Genomic DNA, 19,148 nt, shown 5'->3' with positions numbered 1-19,148 from the left:
CCAGTCACACCACGGCAAAATGTCATTCATAGCACATTAAGTCATGACATAGATCATCCTACTCCTCTCATCTGCAACACGTACAGGCACTCTGGGTATTTGCATCAGCCTATCTGGGCTGCAGCAGGTCACCAAGTGTAACCCACAGTGAAGCTCGCTCCTCAGCCACCGGAGAGCGTGTTCCACTCTGCTGCTTACAACTGCAACACAAGTGACAAATGAGCTCTAATTACGAAGCCCGCGTTAGGAGTGAAGCCACACGTGCCAACAAGATCTCCGAGTCATTTCCAACTGCTAGGAAAACTTTGCTGAGATGGTGTTTCAAAAAGCCCATTTGGATAGGATATGATATAAAATAGTAAACTGGGAATTGGGGCAGGAAAACAGCACCATAAAATAAACTTTTCTGATGATAATCGGTCTCAAAAGATCTCATCTTGTACAAGAGCAGCTAACCATTCAAAGAAATATTTAATACACAGAAAGAACTATTAAGAGAGCATTTTCCAGCTCAATTCTTTCAGCTTGTCTACACCAGAGAACACTAAATTACGACAAATAGTGAGCAACAGCGTGTATTTGACCAGCCTAGCACAGTTTACATCAGATTAGAAAACAAAATAAGCAGCCCTGACCCTGGTCACGCCTGTATCAGTGTAACTGTGTCCACACTTCAGCTTTGCATGATATAATTCAGCAATAAATAACATCCTTAATTAAACTGCTGAATGAGCCTTAGTGAAAACTGCAGGAAAACAGACAGTACCTTCTATTCTCCACTGTTGCTTTGATTGCACCTCACCTGTAGTCATATATGTCTCGTCAATATCATAATCTTCTCCACAGAAACCAATTACGTTGTCACAATCTGAGACAATAACCTCAAGCGAAGAATAAACAGCGGGAGCAGATGAGTGCCAAAGAACCAGATTTTATTCTCATGCAAATATCCTTAAGTAGGAAAACCAAGGTGGGGGGAGGAAGACTACAACCCCTACCTTATACTCACTTTGAGCATCTCTCCTACCAACCAATTTCAGCCAATGCTGGACAGGCTCTGTGTTTTCATATTATCACCAGAGTTCATGATCCTATGATTCTCAATGAGGTGAAATAAAGTTTTTAATGTGGCACAAACACCTTTGATTAATCTTCCCTTGAAACTTTTTATGTATCTCTATAGAATACTGTACTGAGCTGGCATTAAAAAAATATTTACAGGGAAACAACTGGAAAACAACCTCAAACTTGTTTATCTGTAAGTCCTTGGGAAAAGATCTTGTGATTTGAGCTGCTGCTGCTTTCTACAGGCCAGCACATATGTTTTTGAAAAGGAAACTCACTGAGATGTTTATGAATCACTATTATTGACCTGTATCAGAATAAGAGAGTTACCCAATAGCTTTCCAGGCTTCATTGTTTTGGTGTAAGTGTCCATTCACGTGAAATATGATCTTAATGGTTGGGCCTGGGCAAATTTCATGACACTTTTCTCAAGAGTTCTACCAATATTTCAGTCACATTCTCAACACCAGCAATGACATTCTGACAACCTAAATATCCATCTACTATCATGATCTTACTACTTCCTACTATCTATCTGAACTATGACACAAGAGTCATCACCGGATGCACTGAGTATCCATCACAATCTCTTTAATAATCAGTCTGATTGATCAACCTTAGATCAAATAAAACAACTCCAGACAAGATATAATGATCCCTCTCTCCATGTAATGCCTACTGCACGTACATTCCCTAACCAGCATTCAACACAGGAGAAGCAAAGGCAGCAAGGGTTGTATGAATACGTCTTGAAGGACAGCCATGGACTATTAGAGTGCAGTAGAGGAGCAGCAGCCAGAACAGTAGCAGCCCAGACAGAATGTGCTGATAGGAACTCCATCTCTCTAACAGGCCTTCAAAACAACGCACCCCCCCAAACTCCAACATCATGTCAGCTTAAAAATATAATAAACAAAACTGCAGAGTAGTCAAATATCAAGTTCATCTACAACAAAAGACAAGCTCTTCTCTACTGGAAGAGCCGTGGTGTGATTGGGACTATCCACTGGGAAAGGAGGGAAACCTGCCGTGCTTCCTTCTTCCACAGATCCTTATGCCACAGAGTGTTTCTACAGCACAGTTTGTGTTTCCAAGAGCCATATTCTGTCAGTAAACGCAAAAACTAGTGAAATAGGCTCCTAAAGAGATAAGAAGCGACTGCCACGCTGTGGAGGAACATGCAAATAGATGTGGCTGAAAGAGTGGATTAACCAGCATATGTAACCTGCTTTCCTGGAAGCGCACTCTGACACTCGGAATGCTGCAAGACAGTCACTTGTGTCCAACCTGTGGGCAGCAGCTTTAAAATCTAGAGACCAAACAAGCATTCAGAGGCAAACCAATGGTAAGCAAGGGAAAAGCCCAAGTACAGTTTGCTTCATGAGAGCTCAGGTGCTCTGCTGTCACCTACAAACCTGACTTGGATATGTAGGGAAACATCCAGGATATAAAGAACCAAACCACACTAGACTGTGCTTTTATCAGAATTTATCCATTTCTTCTTTTATATTTGCTGATTTTCGAAAAGGAGAGCACTTCTGTACCTCTTCTATCTGGTCTACTAGTGCCTGCAGGAAAGTCATGAAGTTGAAACAAGACCTCATTTATATTCTCAGCAGCATTTAATTTCTATGGGCTATGGAACTAAAAGGAAGCCATCTTCTCCGGGACAGAACATACAATTCAATTCTGTTCTGAAAAGTGCACACGGGATTAATGTCCATAATTGTGCAGCACGTGGAATGACAAACGCCTTCCCCATTGCTCTGCCAACGCGCTTCGATCCAGAAACAAAACTATTAAATCTCAGACAAGTAACTCAAAGCTTGAATGGTTTTAATGTCGGGGTGGGGGAAAACATGAGGATGCTGGAATACTTAAACCAGATTCAAACCTGAGCTTGTTTGGTTTTGTTGGCCAACTCAGCACTGTAGACAATGCATACAAGCTCCTGGTGACAAAAACCAAGACCTGCCAACTCATTTCACACACGCTAAGAAAAAGGTCTTAAGACTTAAAGTAGTTTTTATCTGCACTTTTACTGTCATGAAATAAAGAGAAAGCTGCTCTCTTGAAAAATGGGAGTCAAGACGTAGTTGGGAAGAACTCCTCTTACTGAATATTCATGCATATGGTAGGAGACTGACAATGGGACAGAACACATAAATCTTCTCGTGTGATACTTGGAGCACAACGGCTTGAAAATAGAGACGTCTGTTCATTTTTCTCAATCCCTTCAAATTTCTACTCAGAGTCAAAATGGCTCTAATTTACCTATTTGATGGATTAATCACAGAAAGGCATTGGTCAGATTTCAAAGCAAGTGGCTGAGAGTTGATAAGAAGGGAAAATATGAAGTCAAAGATGTAAGATTAAAAAGGTGCTCATTCAAGTCCTTGCTATTTATAATTACTCCCTGAAGGGACACAATATTTCAAGTACAGGCTCTTAAAGTGAGAAATAATCTGTCAAGTCACCAGGCAAAGCTTTTAGGAAAACACTGAGGCAATACACAGTGAAGCTCTTTGGGCACGTTCTGTATGATACACATATAGCAAAACCTGAAACTCCTCTGGCCTGCATGGAGTTACCACAGAAATGAATTTGTCTTGAGGACTAATGTTCGTAAGAGACTGAAGCAATGCTAAATAAAATAAACAAGTCAGGCAAGGAGCTGCCACAGGAAAGCAGGTGCTTGACAGAAACTCTTCACCAGCCTTTACTCCTTTGCACAGTACCCGAAGCAGTCTTTGGTTCTAGTGCACGAGTTTTCCTCCTGCTCCCAAACGCAGCAGGGAAAAGGCTCAGTTTCATACAGCTACTGTGGGAAGTCCCCTAAAAAAAAAAATCCCCCAAACCTCAACTATGTGGTTTTGTTTCTTAATAGATTTGTCAGGAGCCAGACCCGGGGTATCTTTCTGAATAGATTTCAGCTCTCTTCTACCACATGGCATCTACAATCCTACCGTAGTAAAAGAACAGAAATTATTCAAAATTATTTAAATCACTGATTCCAATCGCAATTTAAATCAGTGAAGAGAAAAACAAACTTGAATTTATTTTAATCCTCATTTTCTTTTGTACTTAAGTTATTTTCTGGAAGAGAAATTAATTATTAGCATCTGATAACTACCAAGAAATGTCTGATTTGCAGTAGATGATGAACTTCATAATCAGGACTTTTTATCAACAAAAGGATTCACAATACACACATGTTTGTATATGCAAATCTTCCTGCAGACTATTGGCATTTAGAATTGCTGTTGACACCAAGCAGAGTTCAGGCAGTGCTGTGTGAGATCACTTCAAACACCTTTAAGCTGGCGCCTGGCAAGGACAAAATGTGACAGTTTTAATCCCAGTTTTGCTCCTGTGCCACTTGGAATGATGGATCTAAAACTTACTTGAATCTCAACCAGAAAAATACATCTTACAACAAATTACACAACGGTTTTGCTGTATATCTGCTATTCCCCCCGCCCCTCCCAGACTTTTTCCAGCACTAGAAGGACTCCATTTTTACTTTAATGCTTAAGTACTTGTTTTTAATTGTCAGCATTTGCTTTCTAACACATTCATATTCCCACAGGAAGTACCCTGAATAGATCTCCAAGGACTGGTCTGTCTTAGGGGATTTGGCAGAGTTTTCCCACTACTACTACGAGGAATGTTGCTTTCCTGGTGGTAGCCCCTGGGCAGGCTCCTGAAACTGATGTTGTTTTGATGTTGTGCCATTTCTACGTGCTCAGATCTGTTGCAGACACCACTCGGGTTAAAACACTAATTGCTGGAACTAGTACCTCACTGCTCCTGCTCCTATGGGTGGAGCTGGCCCAGCAATAGCTATGGTAGGAATTCTTAGTAAGCAAGCAAGTAAAAACTGGAAGTATTTATTCAAAGGTTTCCAGGAATGTTCTCTGTCCACCTAGCACCTCTCCCCCTGCATTAAAAGAAAACCTGATGTAAAACAATGCTCAACACTTCTGAAAAATCACACTAGTTTCAAGTTGAAGTTGAGCAAAACACTTGAATTTATGCTTTTGCCCCCTATTTTTGCAGACAATCGAATTTATTGTGTCCACTGATTCTTTATCCATTTACTTACTATTTTTTGAGTTTGATCCAACGCATACCGTTGTGTATAGGTTCACAGAATTGCAGCCATACATACAGGAGCTCTGTTATTAAAAACTGGTAGATCTTCTTCCCTTCCCAGTACTTTCAATGTGAAATACCATGAAAAGGGAAAAAGGTTCCTTGCTGGAAAAAGCCAGGAGCCACATGAACATGCCGAAGGACCTCGATGGGATTCATGTATAGAGACGGTGACTAATATCACTGCCTTTTATTACTTAAAATACAGGGTATTTCTAAGAGTCTAACACCCTTTCCACCACAGCTGTCTACTGGTTTTCTTATGTGCTGCTTAGTCCAGACTATGCACAATGATCAGAAATCTTATTTTCCAGCCTAAATCTGTTTATGTTATGTTTATACTCACTTGTTCTCATGCCAACACTGTCCATTAGCTTAAATAACTCTTCCCCTCCCCTGGTGCTTATACTCCCTGAAGTACTTAACAAACATCTCCCCCTTCATTGTGCCATGATGAACAAGACATGTTCTTCTAGCCTCCACTCTTTAAACATCGCATCTTTAATACTATTTGTGTTTGTGGAGTCCCATATCCACCCGCATCTCGAAACTGCCTATGCTGAAACTAGAACAGTGAGAGAAATGATCAAACATATGGTATGGTTTGTGTACCAGAAAAGATGGAAATTACCAGTGTTTTTCAGCTTGGGAGTGAGGTGGGGAAGACTGAGAAGCAGTAACAGAGATATAAAAAAAATCAATGATAGCACAGAGAAGATGAATAGAAATCTCATTCAGATTTCTGAAAATGCATGCTACAGAGGACATGAAGTGCATTTGTCATATTAAGGGACATCTGAAACAACCTAAGGAGGTACTTATCTGCATGGTGTAGGGATGCCACAGGATGCCGTGGAGATCAAAAAGATCAACAGGTTCCACAAAGCATTAGGTAAATGCACAGGGGGGTAAATATTCTACACCAGGAGACACTAAACAAAAGATGAAGAGACAATCTTCTAGCTTAACTGGAAAGATAAGCAAAGGAAAGATGGCTGCACGTCTGCTGTGTTCTTAACTCTTAATAGCTGTGACTGGCCACTGTCAGAAACAGGACACCAGGCTACAAGGACTGGCTGCTCTGATGGGGCATGACTAGCTCAGCCTTCCCTCAATCACACTCATCAGCCTTTTTACTCTGCCTCTCGCAGGTTAGTCCTATGAGTTAATCCTTCTTTTCCAGATGCATGGATGTGTCTGTAGAATCGTGAAAAAATGTGTCTAGTAAAAATAATGGATTAAAAAATAAACTGCTTTAAGACAGAATTCACTAAGGATGGGAACCAGATGCTGCCCATGGTAACAGGAAACTAGAGTCAAAACCTCTCTCATCGCTGTGCCCACCCTCCAACCCCCAAAACTACAGCAAGAACCCAACCTGAGAGAGGTCTTCCTCTTGGGTGTTTTTTTATGATCACTTGTTCTTCCTGGTTCTCATGCACTGATACAAAGCTATGAACATTATTTGCATTGCCAATTGCAGGGAAAGTTGGGTTTTATAAAAACAAAAAACATAATCCAATTAAAATTTCAGTTTGTGGCCTTTACTAATTAATAGTACTCCTTTAAATCAGAATATTACCATTTCCTTGTTATACTTCTCTAGTATCTTCTCTCTAAATCAACAGGTAAAAATTACATGGAAAAGTGGATGAACATCAGAAAAACAGCCACATATTGCAGCACCGTCAACCAGCTACCGAAAATCCCTTCACCTCCTGCTCACCACCAGGCCTATATATATTTGGACACTTTATCATTACAAATGTAATGGCTGCAGCTTTGAGCCAGGTTAGAGAGATGAGAATCTGGCTCATAGTCTGCATTTCTAACTCCTCACAGAACAAGAGAGTCCAAACATATCTTAGTTCTTTATAGCTGCTCTTCATACAGACAACTAGAGATCTTTATCACAATAAAAACAGAAGGCACTGCCACAGAATGTAATTACATGCTACTATAGTTGACTGTTGTCTTCCAGAATAGGAAATGGTTTGAAACAAGCATAGTTTCTGCTTGGGCCATACTCTGAGTTCCTTAAATAAAATGCTACCCTAATCCCTGTGCAGATAATACGGGAACCCTCGTATTGTAGGGCTGAGCAATCCTGAGTGGGCTTCAAGATCTGGCTTGATGTTGTCAGCTTCTGCACCAGTGATCTGCCTTGTGTCACACTGGGGAAAATCAGGTTTAGGCCCTGGTCTCTCTTCACACCACCCAGAAGTTCATGTCCCAGGGATGGGGAAGGAGTTAGTTTGTTAAGATTATTTCTTACTCCTCTTTAGTCACTTAAGAACCCAAAATCTCTAGGCAGCACACCCTATGGAGTTCTTCCTTATGGACAGCAGGCTATCATCACAAAACCTTCAGAGATAACAGCACCCCACCAAGCAAAGGCAACTTACTGTTGCACAAGCCCCTGGCAAAGGAACAGGGATGGGTTTCCATATCCTCAGATGTATCCATGCTCTGCAGCCAGCTGGGTAAAATGTGCTGTCTAGACTGAAGGTACATAAACTGTCAATCAGGCATCAGGACAAGTAGGTTTCAAATATCCACTTGGTCCCACATTCCCGATTCCTTGAAGAGGTCTAACTTAGGAACATTGTACACAGCAGAATCCTGGGTAAAGTCAAACATTTTGGTAAATGAATCATCATCAGAGACTTCTGAAAATGGACTGCTTTCTCTTACTGTACAGCTAAAAGAAACAGGTTCTTGTTGCTTCTGAAAGAGCATTTGCAAAAAGGAAGAAAGAAAGGTGACTGCTGGAGAGTAATTATTGTGCTAAAGGATTATCAATAAACTAGAAAGTACAAAAGACTCCAAAAAGCTCCGTAAAGATGAATAAATATGATCTGGAAGAGGTGCCTATGAATCACACACCAATTCTCCATTACCGTCAAATAACAACGGTTCATACACTTTACTACGAAACTTTCTCTGAGGGTGCCACAGATCTTTATAAACATTAATTTCACCTCCCAACCTCCCAGGATGGGAAGCATCATCTCCAGAGGGAAAAGCCCAGTGAGCACAAATGTGTCATTCACCTGATGGAACACAAAGAGGCTGCAGCGGAGCTGGGGACAGACCCTTGCCTCCCATTTTGAACACTAACCACAAGACCAAGTGTCACCCATTTGTTTTATCTCCTCACAGGAACATTTCTGATCATTACTTCTGTTTCTTTTCTCAGTGAGTAACTTTTTTGGATGGCAAACTGCAGTATAACTGACAGCCCCAAATGCCTTTAGGAAAGGAAGATGGGAACGATGCTGCACAACAGGACCACAGCATCTGGATGGGTCTTCCATGTACTCAGTTACACGTCTTGCCCATTACACCTTATGCACTGTGAACTGTGATTTAACATGTTTCTTCCCTAAACCCCAGGATTTCAGACTTCAAGCAACCTTCTGCAGTACAGAACTGTGCACACTTGGCATGTCACACCAACACCACACAAAAGAAACTGTGACTCAATTTTCAAGGGAAATATTATTTGCTGCTTCAAAAATCATCTCAACTATTAAAGGCACGTTCTTTCCAAAGCAAGTCAATGTAACTAACCCCACCCTGCCACAACTTGGGATATTCACGCAGTTTAAATCATTCCCTGTCCCTACTCCGGGCATCTTTTACTTCAGCAAGAGCTCTCTCCCTCTGCTCTATGCTTTTCCTGCTCCATCCTTTTTCAGTACTTGCCTCTCTCCTCACTCTGCTCTCTAGTTGTTTCTAGTTTCTTCCTCTCCTTTCTTTACAGTCATTTCCATTTTCTTTGAAATGTACTGGCATTAAACGCTGGCTTTATCCTTCCTTCTCCATCTGCTGCTCTTGTCTTTCTAAATCTCTTCTAGAGCCTTCTCTTGGGAGAAGGCAAGAGCCATGTTTTACCATTTACTGCCTTCTCTTGCTGGATTTCAGTTCCCTTCTTTTTCTTTCTGCAATGAGATAATCCTCCTCTCCCTGGAAGCTGATATACCAGCTACAGTGTCTTCTTACTAGCCCTACAAGAGCTGGCACCTTGCCGCATTGTATCTGCTGCTCCTTTTGAACCCAAGTATCCCGGGAAAGGCACTGTTAATAGTTGGCATTCCTCCTATATGCTACAAGAGCAATACAAGAAAGCAAAACTACTGCTAGGTTTTACCCCCCCGCTTTGCACTCAACATTCATGGAACCTTCTGGCCACGGAGACTTGCTCCACCAGCTACAGTGCAATTTTAAAGGGAGTTTCCCCCTCCCTAAGGGTTTTCTTCTCTGCAAAATCTTCTATTTCATTATCAGGACTTACAGGGAACAAAGGAGAAATAACCAAGCTTAACTACTATTGCTGCCTTCACAGAAATCTCCCCTAATTTATCCTTCCAATGTATTTTCACTTGGGACTCAAAGGCTCAACTCTAAGAGGCATCTTCCTCGCCTGTGCCTCCGTTCCCAGACAGGGGAAAGAGCTGTAAGCGGAAGATGACATAGACAGTGCCAATTAGAAGATCAACAACAAACCCCTTTTGGGAAACAAGCAGCCATATCTGCACCTGTACCTTTTAACTAAAACATGAGACATAGTACAAACTGATCACAGATTAAACCAACAGACTATGGTGAGAATGGTGAAAGCATTTTTTCCTGTTACAAAGCCTGAGTTATTTCCAAACTTCAGTCCAAAGCCTGACTTTCTGTGAAAGTTTTCCTTGTATTCATTATTAGATGGTGTGTTTAATTGTTATTGTACACTAACGCTGCGAATGCTGCCTCCTAAAAGGTTTTGCTTTCAGAAAGGCTCAAGGAAAATAAATACCAAAAAGTTAAAAAGAAACCCTTGCAGCCAGCACGATGGATTTGCAAAGAGGGATGAGATTTAAGTCGCAAAAAATACAAATCTTTTACACTTACAGTTATGCTGCCAATGCACAGAAATAAAGTACAAGAAATGAACCATTTATCAAGGATTCCAAAATAAAGTGAACAAGAGCATTAGCAAATGCCAAAGCTTATAAAAGCCTCAAAACACTAAGATCCACGCTTCTTCCATGAGCTCCAAAGATACAGCACAAGAGTCAGGGGTTTCTTAGCTTTGTTTTATACGTTTCACACAGCAGCTTTCCTCTGGTTACAGAGATTTTGCTTTATTCAGTGCCTAGAGTAGACTTTGACTGATGAATGAACAGCAGCTATCAAAGGAGTGGAGACTCCAACACCTATTCCTCTCAAGGTTTTCCACTGTTGCTTTTAAACAAACATTTTAAACACAAAGCATATTGTCATGGATTTATTACAAGCTAAAAGGGAAATATGTATTTAACAAGATAGAACTTATCTGCAATGTGCTCAGCTAAAACCCAGCAAGAAACCAAGAAGGAACACGATATGCTCATTCTGCCCCACTCTCCCTTGGCAGTTTGATGTTTATGTCTCCTACTTCCCATCTGAAAACAGAATTCTCATGGCCATCAGTGATAATCTGCAAAGCCGCGACAAGTGCGCCGGCACAGAGTGAGAACAGGGACAATAATTCACTCAATTATTTGAGAGTTCTTTGCAGTAACAACAACAACAGATTTGCAGCTAGAAGCCTGATTTAACTGACTGACCCTTCCAGCGTTTCTAAAGAATTATATATTATAAAACTAATTCAGTGAAAAATGGAAGTAAAAATAGAAGCGATGAGACATCTTCTAAATAAGCAAAGCTGCTTTTACAGCGTGCTGAATAACTGGAGTGTGGTAAACATACCACTGTTATAAATAACATCCAGCCTTTCAACATTATTCTTTGGTTCATTATTTCAAACTCTTTATAAGCATTAATGAAGCAAGGCTCACGGTTCTCCCGCACAGTGAAGAGATTTACTCCCATATATAGGAGGAAAAACGAAGATACAGGGACAGAAAACACCCCTCCATAGTTACAGTGGCACAATTTGCTGAGAATTCATTCAGGAGGTCTCGTAGTGTAAGAGTAAAAAACATCCTCTCACACCCAGATGCGAGTGTTGTTAAATGACCAGTTTGTCACTTAGGATTTACACATTGTTGAGCCTTACACAAAATCTGGCATCAACATTTTTACATGTAACCATGACTAGTAAATGACCAAGACACACACACACACGTTTTATACTGATCAGTAAGACCCAAACATATTATTTTTAAATGGAAACAAACAGTTTCTCCTTGCTGAGGCACTTCCATGTTCTGCTTCAGCACGTAACCATAAAACCTTTAAAAATCACATTTCATGTTAAAATTGCTAGCAGCTGCCAAGGTGTCACATACAGCACTTTGTCAGGTTATAGATTACTAAACACCAGGACCCAGCACAACAATGATCAAGAAGAAATTGTGTCTCATTACCTTTGGGGTCTTCTTGGGCCAGCTGACCACAGGGACACCCGAAATGGCAAGATTTTGGTCATCATCAGCATGTTCCTTCAGGATGTTCTGTTGCAAATGAAAAGGCCTTTATTAACCAGAGAAACACTTCCCAAGGGAAGAGTGCAGTCTTACAGAAGACAATAATCTACTCTGATGAAAGACAGAGTGACAAGATCTCTGCTGTTACATCTCTGCAAGTTACTTTTGCTTCCAAACTTTCAATTCACACTGAAACTCTCACACCTGTCATTAAGATGTGAAGTGTCTAGCAGAACAGACAGCAGAATTAGCCATGAATTTCCTCAAATATCACAGACTTCTTTAAAATTGGTGTATCCAGAAGACTGGTATGCTTCCACTGCTATCAATCTAATACAAGTATGATCTCTCCTTCTAAACTGCAGCTCACTAAATCATAAAACACCCCACCAGTCACCACAACCAACGCCTTCTCTAGCAATCGAGGCTGCAGAGCATCTAGGCTCTGCCACCATTATTTCTGCAGTCACAGGGCATCAAGTGTGTAGTTTAGGGTGATCCTCAGATGCGTGACCACTCAGGTAAGCCAAGATACAGAAGTGTGCACTGTAACCTTTCATCTTTCTGCACGTGGCAATTCCAGAGCACCATCATTTTCACTGGCCTTCCTTCCACACTGACCAGGGCAGAGCTGCTGTGATCTAGTTCACTTTATGTGCTCCGGTAACACATTCAGGATCCTGAGTATTCACTAGGAAAGGACCTGACTCTGGCCATTAAGGAAAATAGATTTGTCTCCTTTCCTTCCTTCCTCCCCCACCAAATCCTTTTGCTTTGATGCACTGTCCTAGAAATTTCATGAGTGGGTTGCACTGCCTTACACAGTTTCTACCACTGTGAATCACTCCCATGACCATATAACTCAACACAGAGGTGGGGGAAGAGCTCTAACTGCACTCAGTTGTGCAGCTGGGAATAGTCCACACTTGCTTCCCGTGACTCTCTACATACTTACTAACCAAGCTACAGAGTTCTTCATTTGGAATTTAAGTAGCTGAAGACGACAACAAATGAAAACAAAAACCAAGTGGGAAGGAGGATTCTGCTGTGCTGCTGAAAACTGAAGCCCAAATAAGCACTAACAGATTAAAGTGGGGGGGAAAAAAGCTCCAATAAACCAAGTAAGAACTGCAGGTTGGAAATCACCTCGTAATAGAACTCAGGAGATAACCCCAGACAATGAAGTTCAACGGTGTTGCCACCAAGTATACAGACTTCTTGAAAACAGCTCAATTAGACAACAATAGGCACCAGGCTTTGTCAGTCCCCAGTGTAGAGCTTAATTATTAGAAACTTCACACGCTATACAAGAAGAGCTTAAAATACAGTAATTGTTTTAATAGGAAGCACAGTTGGAATTCATCTGTAATCATCCAACTAACGCCCGGAGTACGACAGCATGTTCCAGGCCCCAAGAGCCTGAGCAGGCAGACTAGCATCCAAATTGGGGTTTGGAGGAGTGTCCCTGGGGCTGGCTTGCTTCCCTTGGGGCTCAGACAACCTGCTGGATTGAGCCCAATTCCCCAGACTGTGCTTAAATGAGAGATGCTAATAGACTAATAGACACTGCAGCACACCAGCACAGCGCTGCTGCTTCAGATACCATCACACCACTAAAAGGCTGTTCTTGATACTGATTACTCCGATACAGCACCCAGGACCAAAACAAGCCCAGTTTCGTCAGCCCAGCACTGTGGAGCTTGCATAGGCACAGCCTGGTTGGTGAGGAGTAAAATGCAGCTTGCCCCAACCTGACCATAATCAGTCTGTTGTGTACCTCCAGCCCTGTATTTTCCAAGTGAAATGGCTCACAGCTTTCACACAGGGACTAGCACTGGCAAACTAAGTCTTGGCTTAAGTGAGCACCTCTTGTCTCACGTCCTTTTTATTTTGAGAGTGATCACTGCATTAACTGAACTGTGACCACATTCTGAGTCAGTTTTCAGTCCTATAACCAGAGAGGTCTTTGGTATTCTGATAGCAAAGCCAAAATTCTCCAGAGCAAGGTGGCAGCTTGAGAACCATATAAACAAAGGACAAATTAATCCCCCTTTACTTTGCTGCTCTCAGATTTGAAAGCTTGTAAGACAGAAAACCTTAACATTTCCACTAACAACTGTCAGAGACACCGAGTTCAATAGAAAGCAGAGTATATTCCAAGAACTTGGCAAGATAATGAAGGTTTCTTGTTATCATATGTATCACGTGAAAATATTATCCAAAAAGAAATGTAAAACTATGGCAGTTTATCATCTCAGCCAGCTGAAAACAACGGATGTCTGAGCAGCAGAACCATAACCACTGAGTGCAGTGTCAAGTGGCAGTGCACGCCAGGCTGGAGGAGGCAGACTTGTGTTCACCTGCTCAAAAAAACCAGGAGAAAAAGAAGATAAAGCAAAGCCACAGGGCTCCAGTTAGACATAAACTGCGCTGCTCAGCCAGCACAAGGCTGCTCGATGCGCTACGTTTGAAGGCTGTGGTGACAACAGCAGGTCTGAAGGAAAGAAAGTGATTAAGCATGTAAGAATTCAGCTTAGCCATTAATTTCAAAAGCACAGCAAGGAATGACTCCCCTGAACTGCATTCAGCAGAGGGAGTTTTTTCCCTGTCATCAGAATGAGAAGGGGGTAAGATTTCTTGGCAAGAAAAAGTAAGAACATATTTCAGTAGATATCATCTGTCTTGCACAAGAATCTTCTGCTGCTGCCAAGGACTTGTGGATATTTGACAAACTCTCTTCTTCCAACTGAGTTTCTTCTGCCCTAATGGACTTCCAGAGTCCCTTCTGAAGAACAGCAGCATTTTTGCTTTGAAGTGGGGAAGGTCTGTGGCATTATTAGGAGGCAGATCTCCCAGTCCTCTTCCCCAACAACAGCAAAGGAATTACCATCCCTCTGGTAACACAACAGAAACGTTGTGTGCTGGAACCAGAGGCTGCACAGAGACAAGTATCACTGGCAGAATGTTTAATGTGGGATGCAGACTAGCACAATCAAAGATCTGCTCAGCTTTACGTGTCCTGTGATGTGGGGTGCAAACTACACCAAGGAGTAAGATGGTTACCTCTTTATTCCCTCCTTCATGCGTAAGTTCACCCCAATTGCATCTTTAGTAGACTGACATACTATTTAGCAGCTAAATACGAAGCAGAAAAGCCACACAATGAAACTCTTCCAATCCCCAAGGCTACCATTTCAGTGAAATTACTTCTCGGTGATTTTTTTCCCCTCCTTCTCTTCCTCACCAGAGTAGGTACTTTTCCAACAGTTCAGCTGCTACTTAATTCTTAAATCCAGAGCTGGAGTTGTTGCACCATTTCCTATTTCACTTTGGGACATGTATATATATGGAAAACAAGCTATGCCTGCAGGCTGCATGTGCTTCTAACAGCAACACCACCACCAGCAAGGACGAGAGGGCAACGGCTGCAGTGTCTTCTGGCTGTTCCCCCTGCCAACAAGTACCCTGCCAAGCCTTCTGTCCTTCTGCAGCTTGGGTCAGCTGAGCACTTTTGGGGAGGGTGTGTTTACAACAATTTCCCCTCACATTTGCTGCACATACAGCTCGCACAGAGCCCATCCACAGACATTTGGATACAGAGAGTGTTGCATCTCCTTGGCTGATTGTTCAGATGCCATCTGCTGCGGAGCGAACGCTGCTGCCCGTAATCGCTGTTTGGAGGCCTCTGAGAAGCTCCTTTGGTGGTGAACACAAGCCTCATGTGATGCAGTGCCCATACAGCAGAGCTCCAGCCAACAAGAATTTAATTCCTTGTTTGAGCTGAGGGAAGAACTGACCCGCTCCCCAGGCGAGGCCCGTGTTATGCTCTGCAAATAAGCCTCCCTTGTGCTGCAGCACTCCATCGATCACGGTGATAAATGGGTTCTCAAACTGCAGAGGCATTAGCTTGGCACTTCTGGATTGCTGTGTCCCACTGGATAGTTGCAGTTAGTTAGGAGCTTAGATGACGTGTAAGGAATTTACACTGGCTTAGTTTGGTTTTCAGTCTCTTTTCTCATAAGGAAAATAAATTACTTCAAAGAGTCTCACCTACTTGACAGTAAATAGCTGTACATAGTTGTATTTACCACTAAGAGCAGTAATCCAGCCACCCATCCTCTACTGTATTCTTGTTCAGATGGGAAAGCATGCATTCTTAAGTGAGTTACCTTGATTTGTGCTGTGAAACTTCACATCACTGAATAAAATGGATTCCTTTCTCCAGTTTAACTACCCATAGCCTATTTTCTGAAAACATTAATTATCTTAGTGAAGCACAAAGACAAACCTGAATGTAGTACAGAAAAGCTCCTGAGTGTATTTAATTAACAAATAAAACTGCCACTATAAACATGGATTTATTTTCTTCAGGAAGAAACCTGTTTAAGACTTCCCAAGCAGACCAAGAGCTTTCAGACTTTGTCAGAGCATGTTCTTGCCATGCTTTTGTCAAAAATAACTCTCAAATGGGTGCACTAAAAGGGAACTTTTTATAGGCTGTATTATTAACACATCACATGCTCAAAAGTCAGGTTGCCCATGAAATAAACCTTGTGAATACAGTCACAGCACATATGATCTGCACAGCTGCTTCTGCAAGGATTTCTGTCTCCATTCAGCCACAGAGATGACTGGTGCTCTGGATATTCATCAGGGTGAGGTAAAGGTGCCAGGCTTCTGCTCACTCTGCTGCTAATGCTATCAGCAAAATCCCCACGTTAACTCCTGTACAAATTGGAAAACTAGGAGCAAAGTAAGAATATGATTTAGTGGTCAAGGAGATAAATACCCTTCTGATAAAATGGACTGTGTTTCCTCCATCTCTAGGTGACACAGGTCAAATCTTTTAAACCAGGTTTCCACAGGCAGTCACTAGTTGTATGTTCCTACTCTTCCTCACGCCTGGCTTGGGATCTGGATGCTAAAGATCAGAATTTCTGCTCTGCAGAAATGTGAAGCAATTACAGTTTTAATACTATTAAAGTTATCTTTTGCACATATTGTTCTTAAATAATGCTAACTTTTCTGAAGATCCCATCTGTGGCACGTAAAACCAGTCTCTAAAACTAGGGTTAGTTTTATCTTAATCTCTTTTCACCTTAATTCCCTACCTGTGAACCAGAGCTAACAACAGCTCATCAGTTACCACTTGTGATGAGTATCCCCAGAAACCCCAAGGGACCACTGGCATCACTGTGTTCAGCTGAGGATCTGAACAGGATAACAACGTACCCAACACACACTGAAGAGCAAGGACAGAACAAAATGCTGAACAGCCACATTCTGCACACTAAAGACAGACAGGAATCCTGCAAGGACCATTACACTAGATGACTCTTAAGGGGCTGAAACCAGTCACTTGGCAACTTTTCCATCAGCATGCTCTATCCTTTGAGGGTAGAAGCCCTAAACATACACTGATACACTTGGTTTGGATTATTTTTTTTTTTAAAGGCAAATAAACTGAATAAACCAAACTTCATGCTTTAATATCACCTGGGTTACAAGAAAATAAGGATTCCTTGGCTCTACCATGTAAATGAAAACACAGTGTCAGAGAGAAGCAATTGGTTGTTGCATTCAGAATCCCAGATGGGAATGGGATACACCTTGTCAGTGGCTGCCCTGGACTATTTGCTGATGAGGAGCAAGGGAAGGCTTGTGCTGGGAGTCCTGGATTCCACTTCTGACTTGAGAAGAAGAGAACTCAAGCCAACACTGACCCAACTCCTTCAGAGCACCCAGAAAGTGGATGATGGATTTGTAAGGAGAGTTACAGAGGAAGCAGACTATGGGCTTTAATTCATTTACTATGCTGCAGTAACTCCCATTCTCTGATAATTGAGGGCTGCCTGTGGGCCAATACTGTAAAAAAGATGGGTAAGAAAGTTCTTTAACAGTTCTTTAGACATGGTTCAAGAAAATCTTCAACATCCTTTTGAAGGTCTTGCTCTGACTAATCAGTCACAGGCTCACCCCACATACAGAGGTGATTCCAGAGAAAACAATTGTGCAGCACGGATGATGTTTAGATGTGGTCATGGGCTCTTTAACCAGCAGGGAACCATCAGTATCCAGATGTTGGGCTACATCCTGATGGTTACAGTGTGTGCTGGCAAGGACAGAAAGTTCAGAAGCAGGCATCAAAGGAGATGGAACATCAAGACTGCAACTCTGTGAGATGCACAAAATAAACTGGCAGATGCCCACTTACTACCAGTTAAAGCACAGGATCACCAAAAAGGGCCTTTTTCTTAAATGTCCACTTGCAGTTCTGCATCTCTGCAGCCAGCAAAGCCACTGTTCTGGAGAGGAGTGAGAAAACATATATCCCTACACGGTGCTTTAAACCAGATTCACATATGGTATCTTGCCGTGTTCTACTAAGATGTCTCACATTGCACTGGAGTATGTCATCAAAAGAGCATGCAGGATTCTGAACATCTGCACTGGTTATGATGTGTTGTACCCTTTCTGGGATATCAAGAAGGGGCAGTTTACTTTCAAGTGAAAATAGGTTTGTGTATCCAGAAAAGTAACACTGCCCATTCCTTCTCCTTCACCACAAATTCGGCTCTTGGTCTTGAAGCTTCATTTTGATTTCTGATTAGAAAAGGACTGATCACAAAGCGAGTGAATCTACAGCTCCAACTTGGGGCATGTGTGTCCACTTCCATGTACAAAGTGGCTGATTTTGCAAGAAGAGACTTTCTGAGATCTTGTGGTTTACTAAAAGGAGCGCTGTGTATCACACTTCCAGGCTCCAAGATTGTGGGATATGGTTCCACTGCACGCTGCATATGTTCAGCCTTCTTTCTGAAGCCTTTTCTAAGCAGCTGTTATACTACTTGCACTAAAAAAAGCACAGGCTCCCCTTTTACCATATAAACACGTATTTTTCCCCTCAGATTGTGGCTGACAAAGCTCTTGTGTATAGAGCACAGGTAGATGAAAAACCCCACTGTACACAGCAACAGCACAAAAGTAGCAGTCCACACACAAGACCAGGAATCAATACTCATAGCTCCAAATCAGGCCAAATTGCCAGGAGCACAGGCTGACAACTATAGCCTTACATGACAAGTCCCATCAAAAGCATACAAAGAGTATGCTGCTCCCAGGTTTGATGTGAATTAATAAGCCTGTATTTGATACAGTGTGAAAACAAGACACAGAAAAGCTAACCAAGGGATGCCATGGATCAGGGGCAGGGCTGGGGCTAGAAGCAGCAAGGCCATGTGGGTCTTCAGGAGGAATTTATCCCTAAGTCAGATGGGATATCATTTCCAGTATACTAAAATCTAAAGAGTTCTGCCATTAGTGAGCATTCACTCCTCACACCATCTCCAAAAATAGTATGTTGTACCAGTAGAGAATAACTATCAACCTATAGAGGGCAATGGAGGAAAAGAAAATGAGAAAGGTGAAAGGAAAAAAAGCAACTGAAAACATCAGACAATACAGCTCTGAATTACAATCCAGTGCTTACACTTTGCACGTCAGTTATTA

At 42.0% G+C, this 19,148-nt stretch overlaps 1 protein-coding gene across 10 annotated transcripts in view; it reads right to left on the bottom strand.

The window, feature by feature from the left end:
- KDM2B (lysine demethylase 2B) overlaps positions 1 to 19,148 on the bottom strand; it is a 119,490-nt gene that overhangs the window by 28,534 nt on the left and 71,808 nt on the right. For all 10 annotated transcript variants that reach the window (XM_030500992.1, XM_030500991.1, XM_030500993.1 and 7 more), the window contains one exon: positions 11,580 to 11,666. In XM_030500992.1, the coding sequence (XP_030356852.1) occupies positions 11,580 to 11,666 (87 nt within the window). The remainder of the gene's footprint in view (positions 1 to 11,579; positions 11,667 to 19,148) is intronic.

This window comes from Strigops habroptila, chromosome 11, assembly GCF_004027225.2.
Source record: "Strigops habroptila isolate Jane chromosome 11, bStrHab1.2.pri, whole genome shotgun sequence".
Lineage (NCBI taxonomy): Eukaryota > Metazoa > Chordata > Aves > Psittaciformes > Psittacidae > Strigops > Strigops habroptila.
Note: the sequence above shows the minus strand (reverse complement) of the source record. Positions and strands in the feature narration are given on the sequence as shown.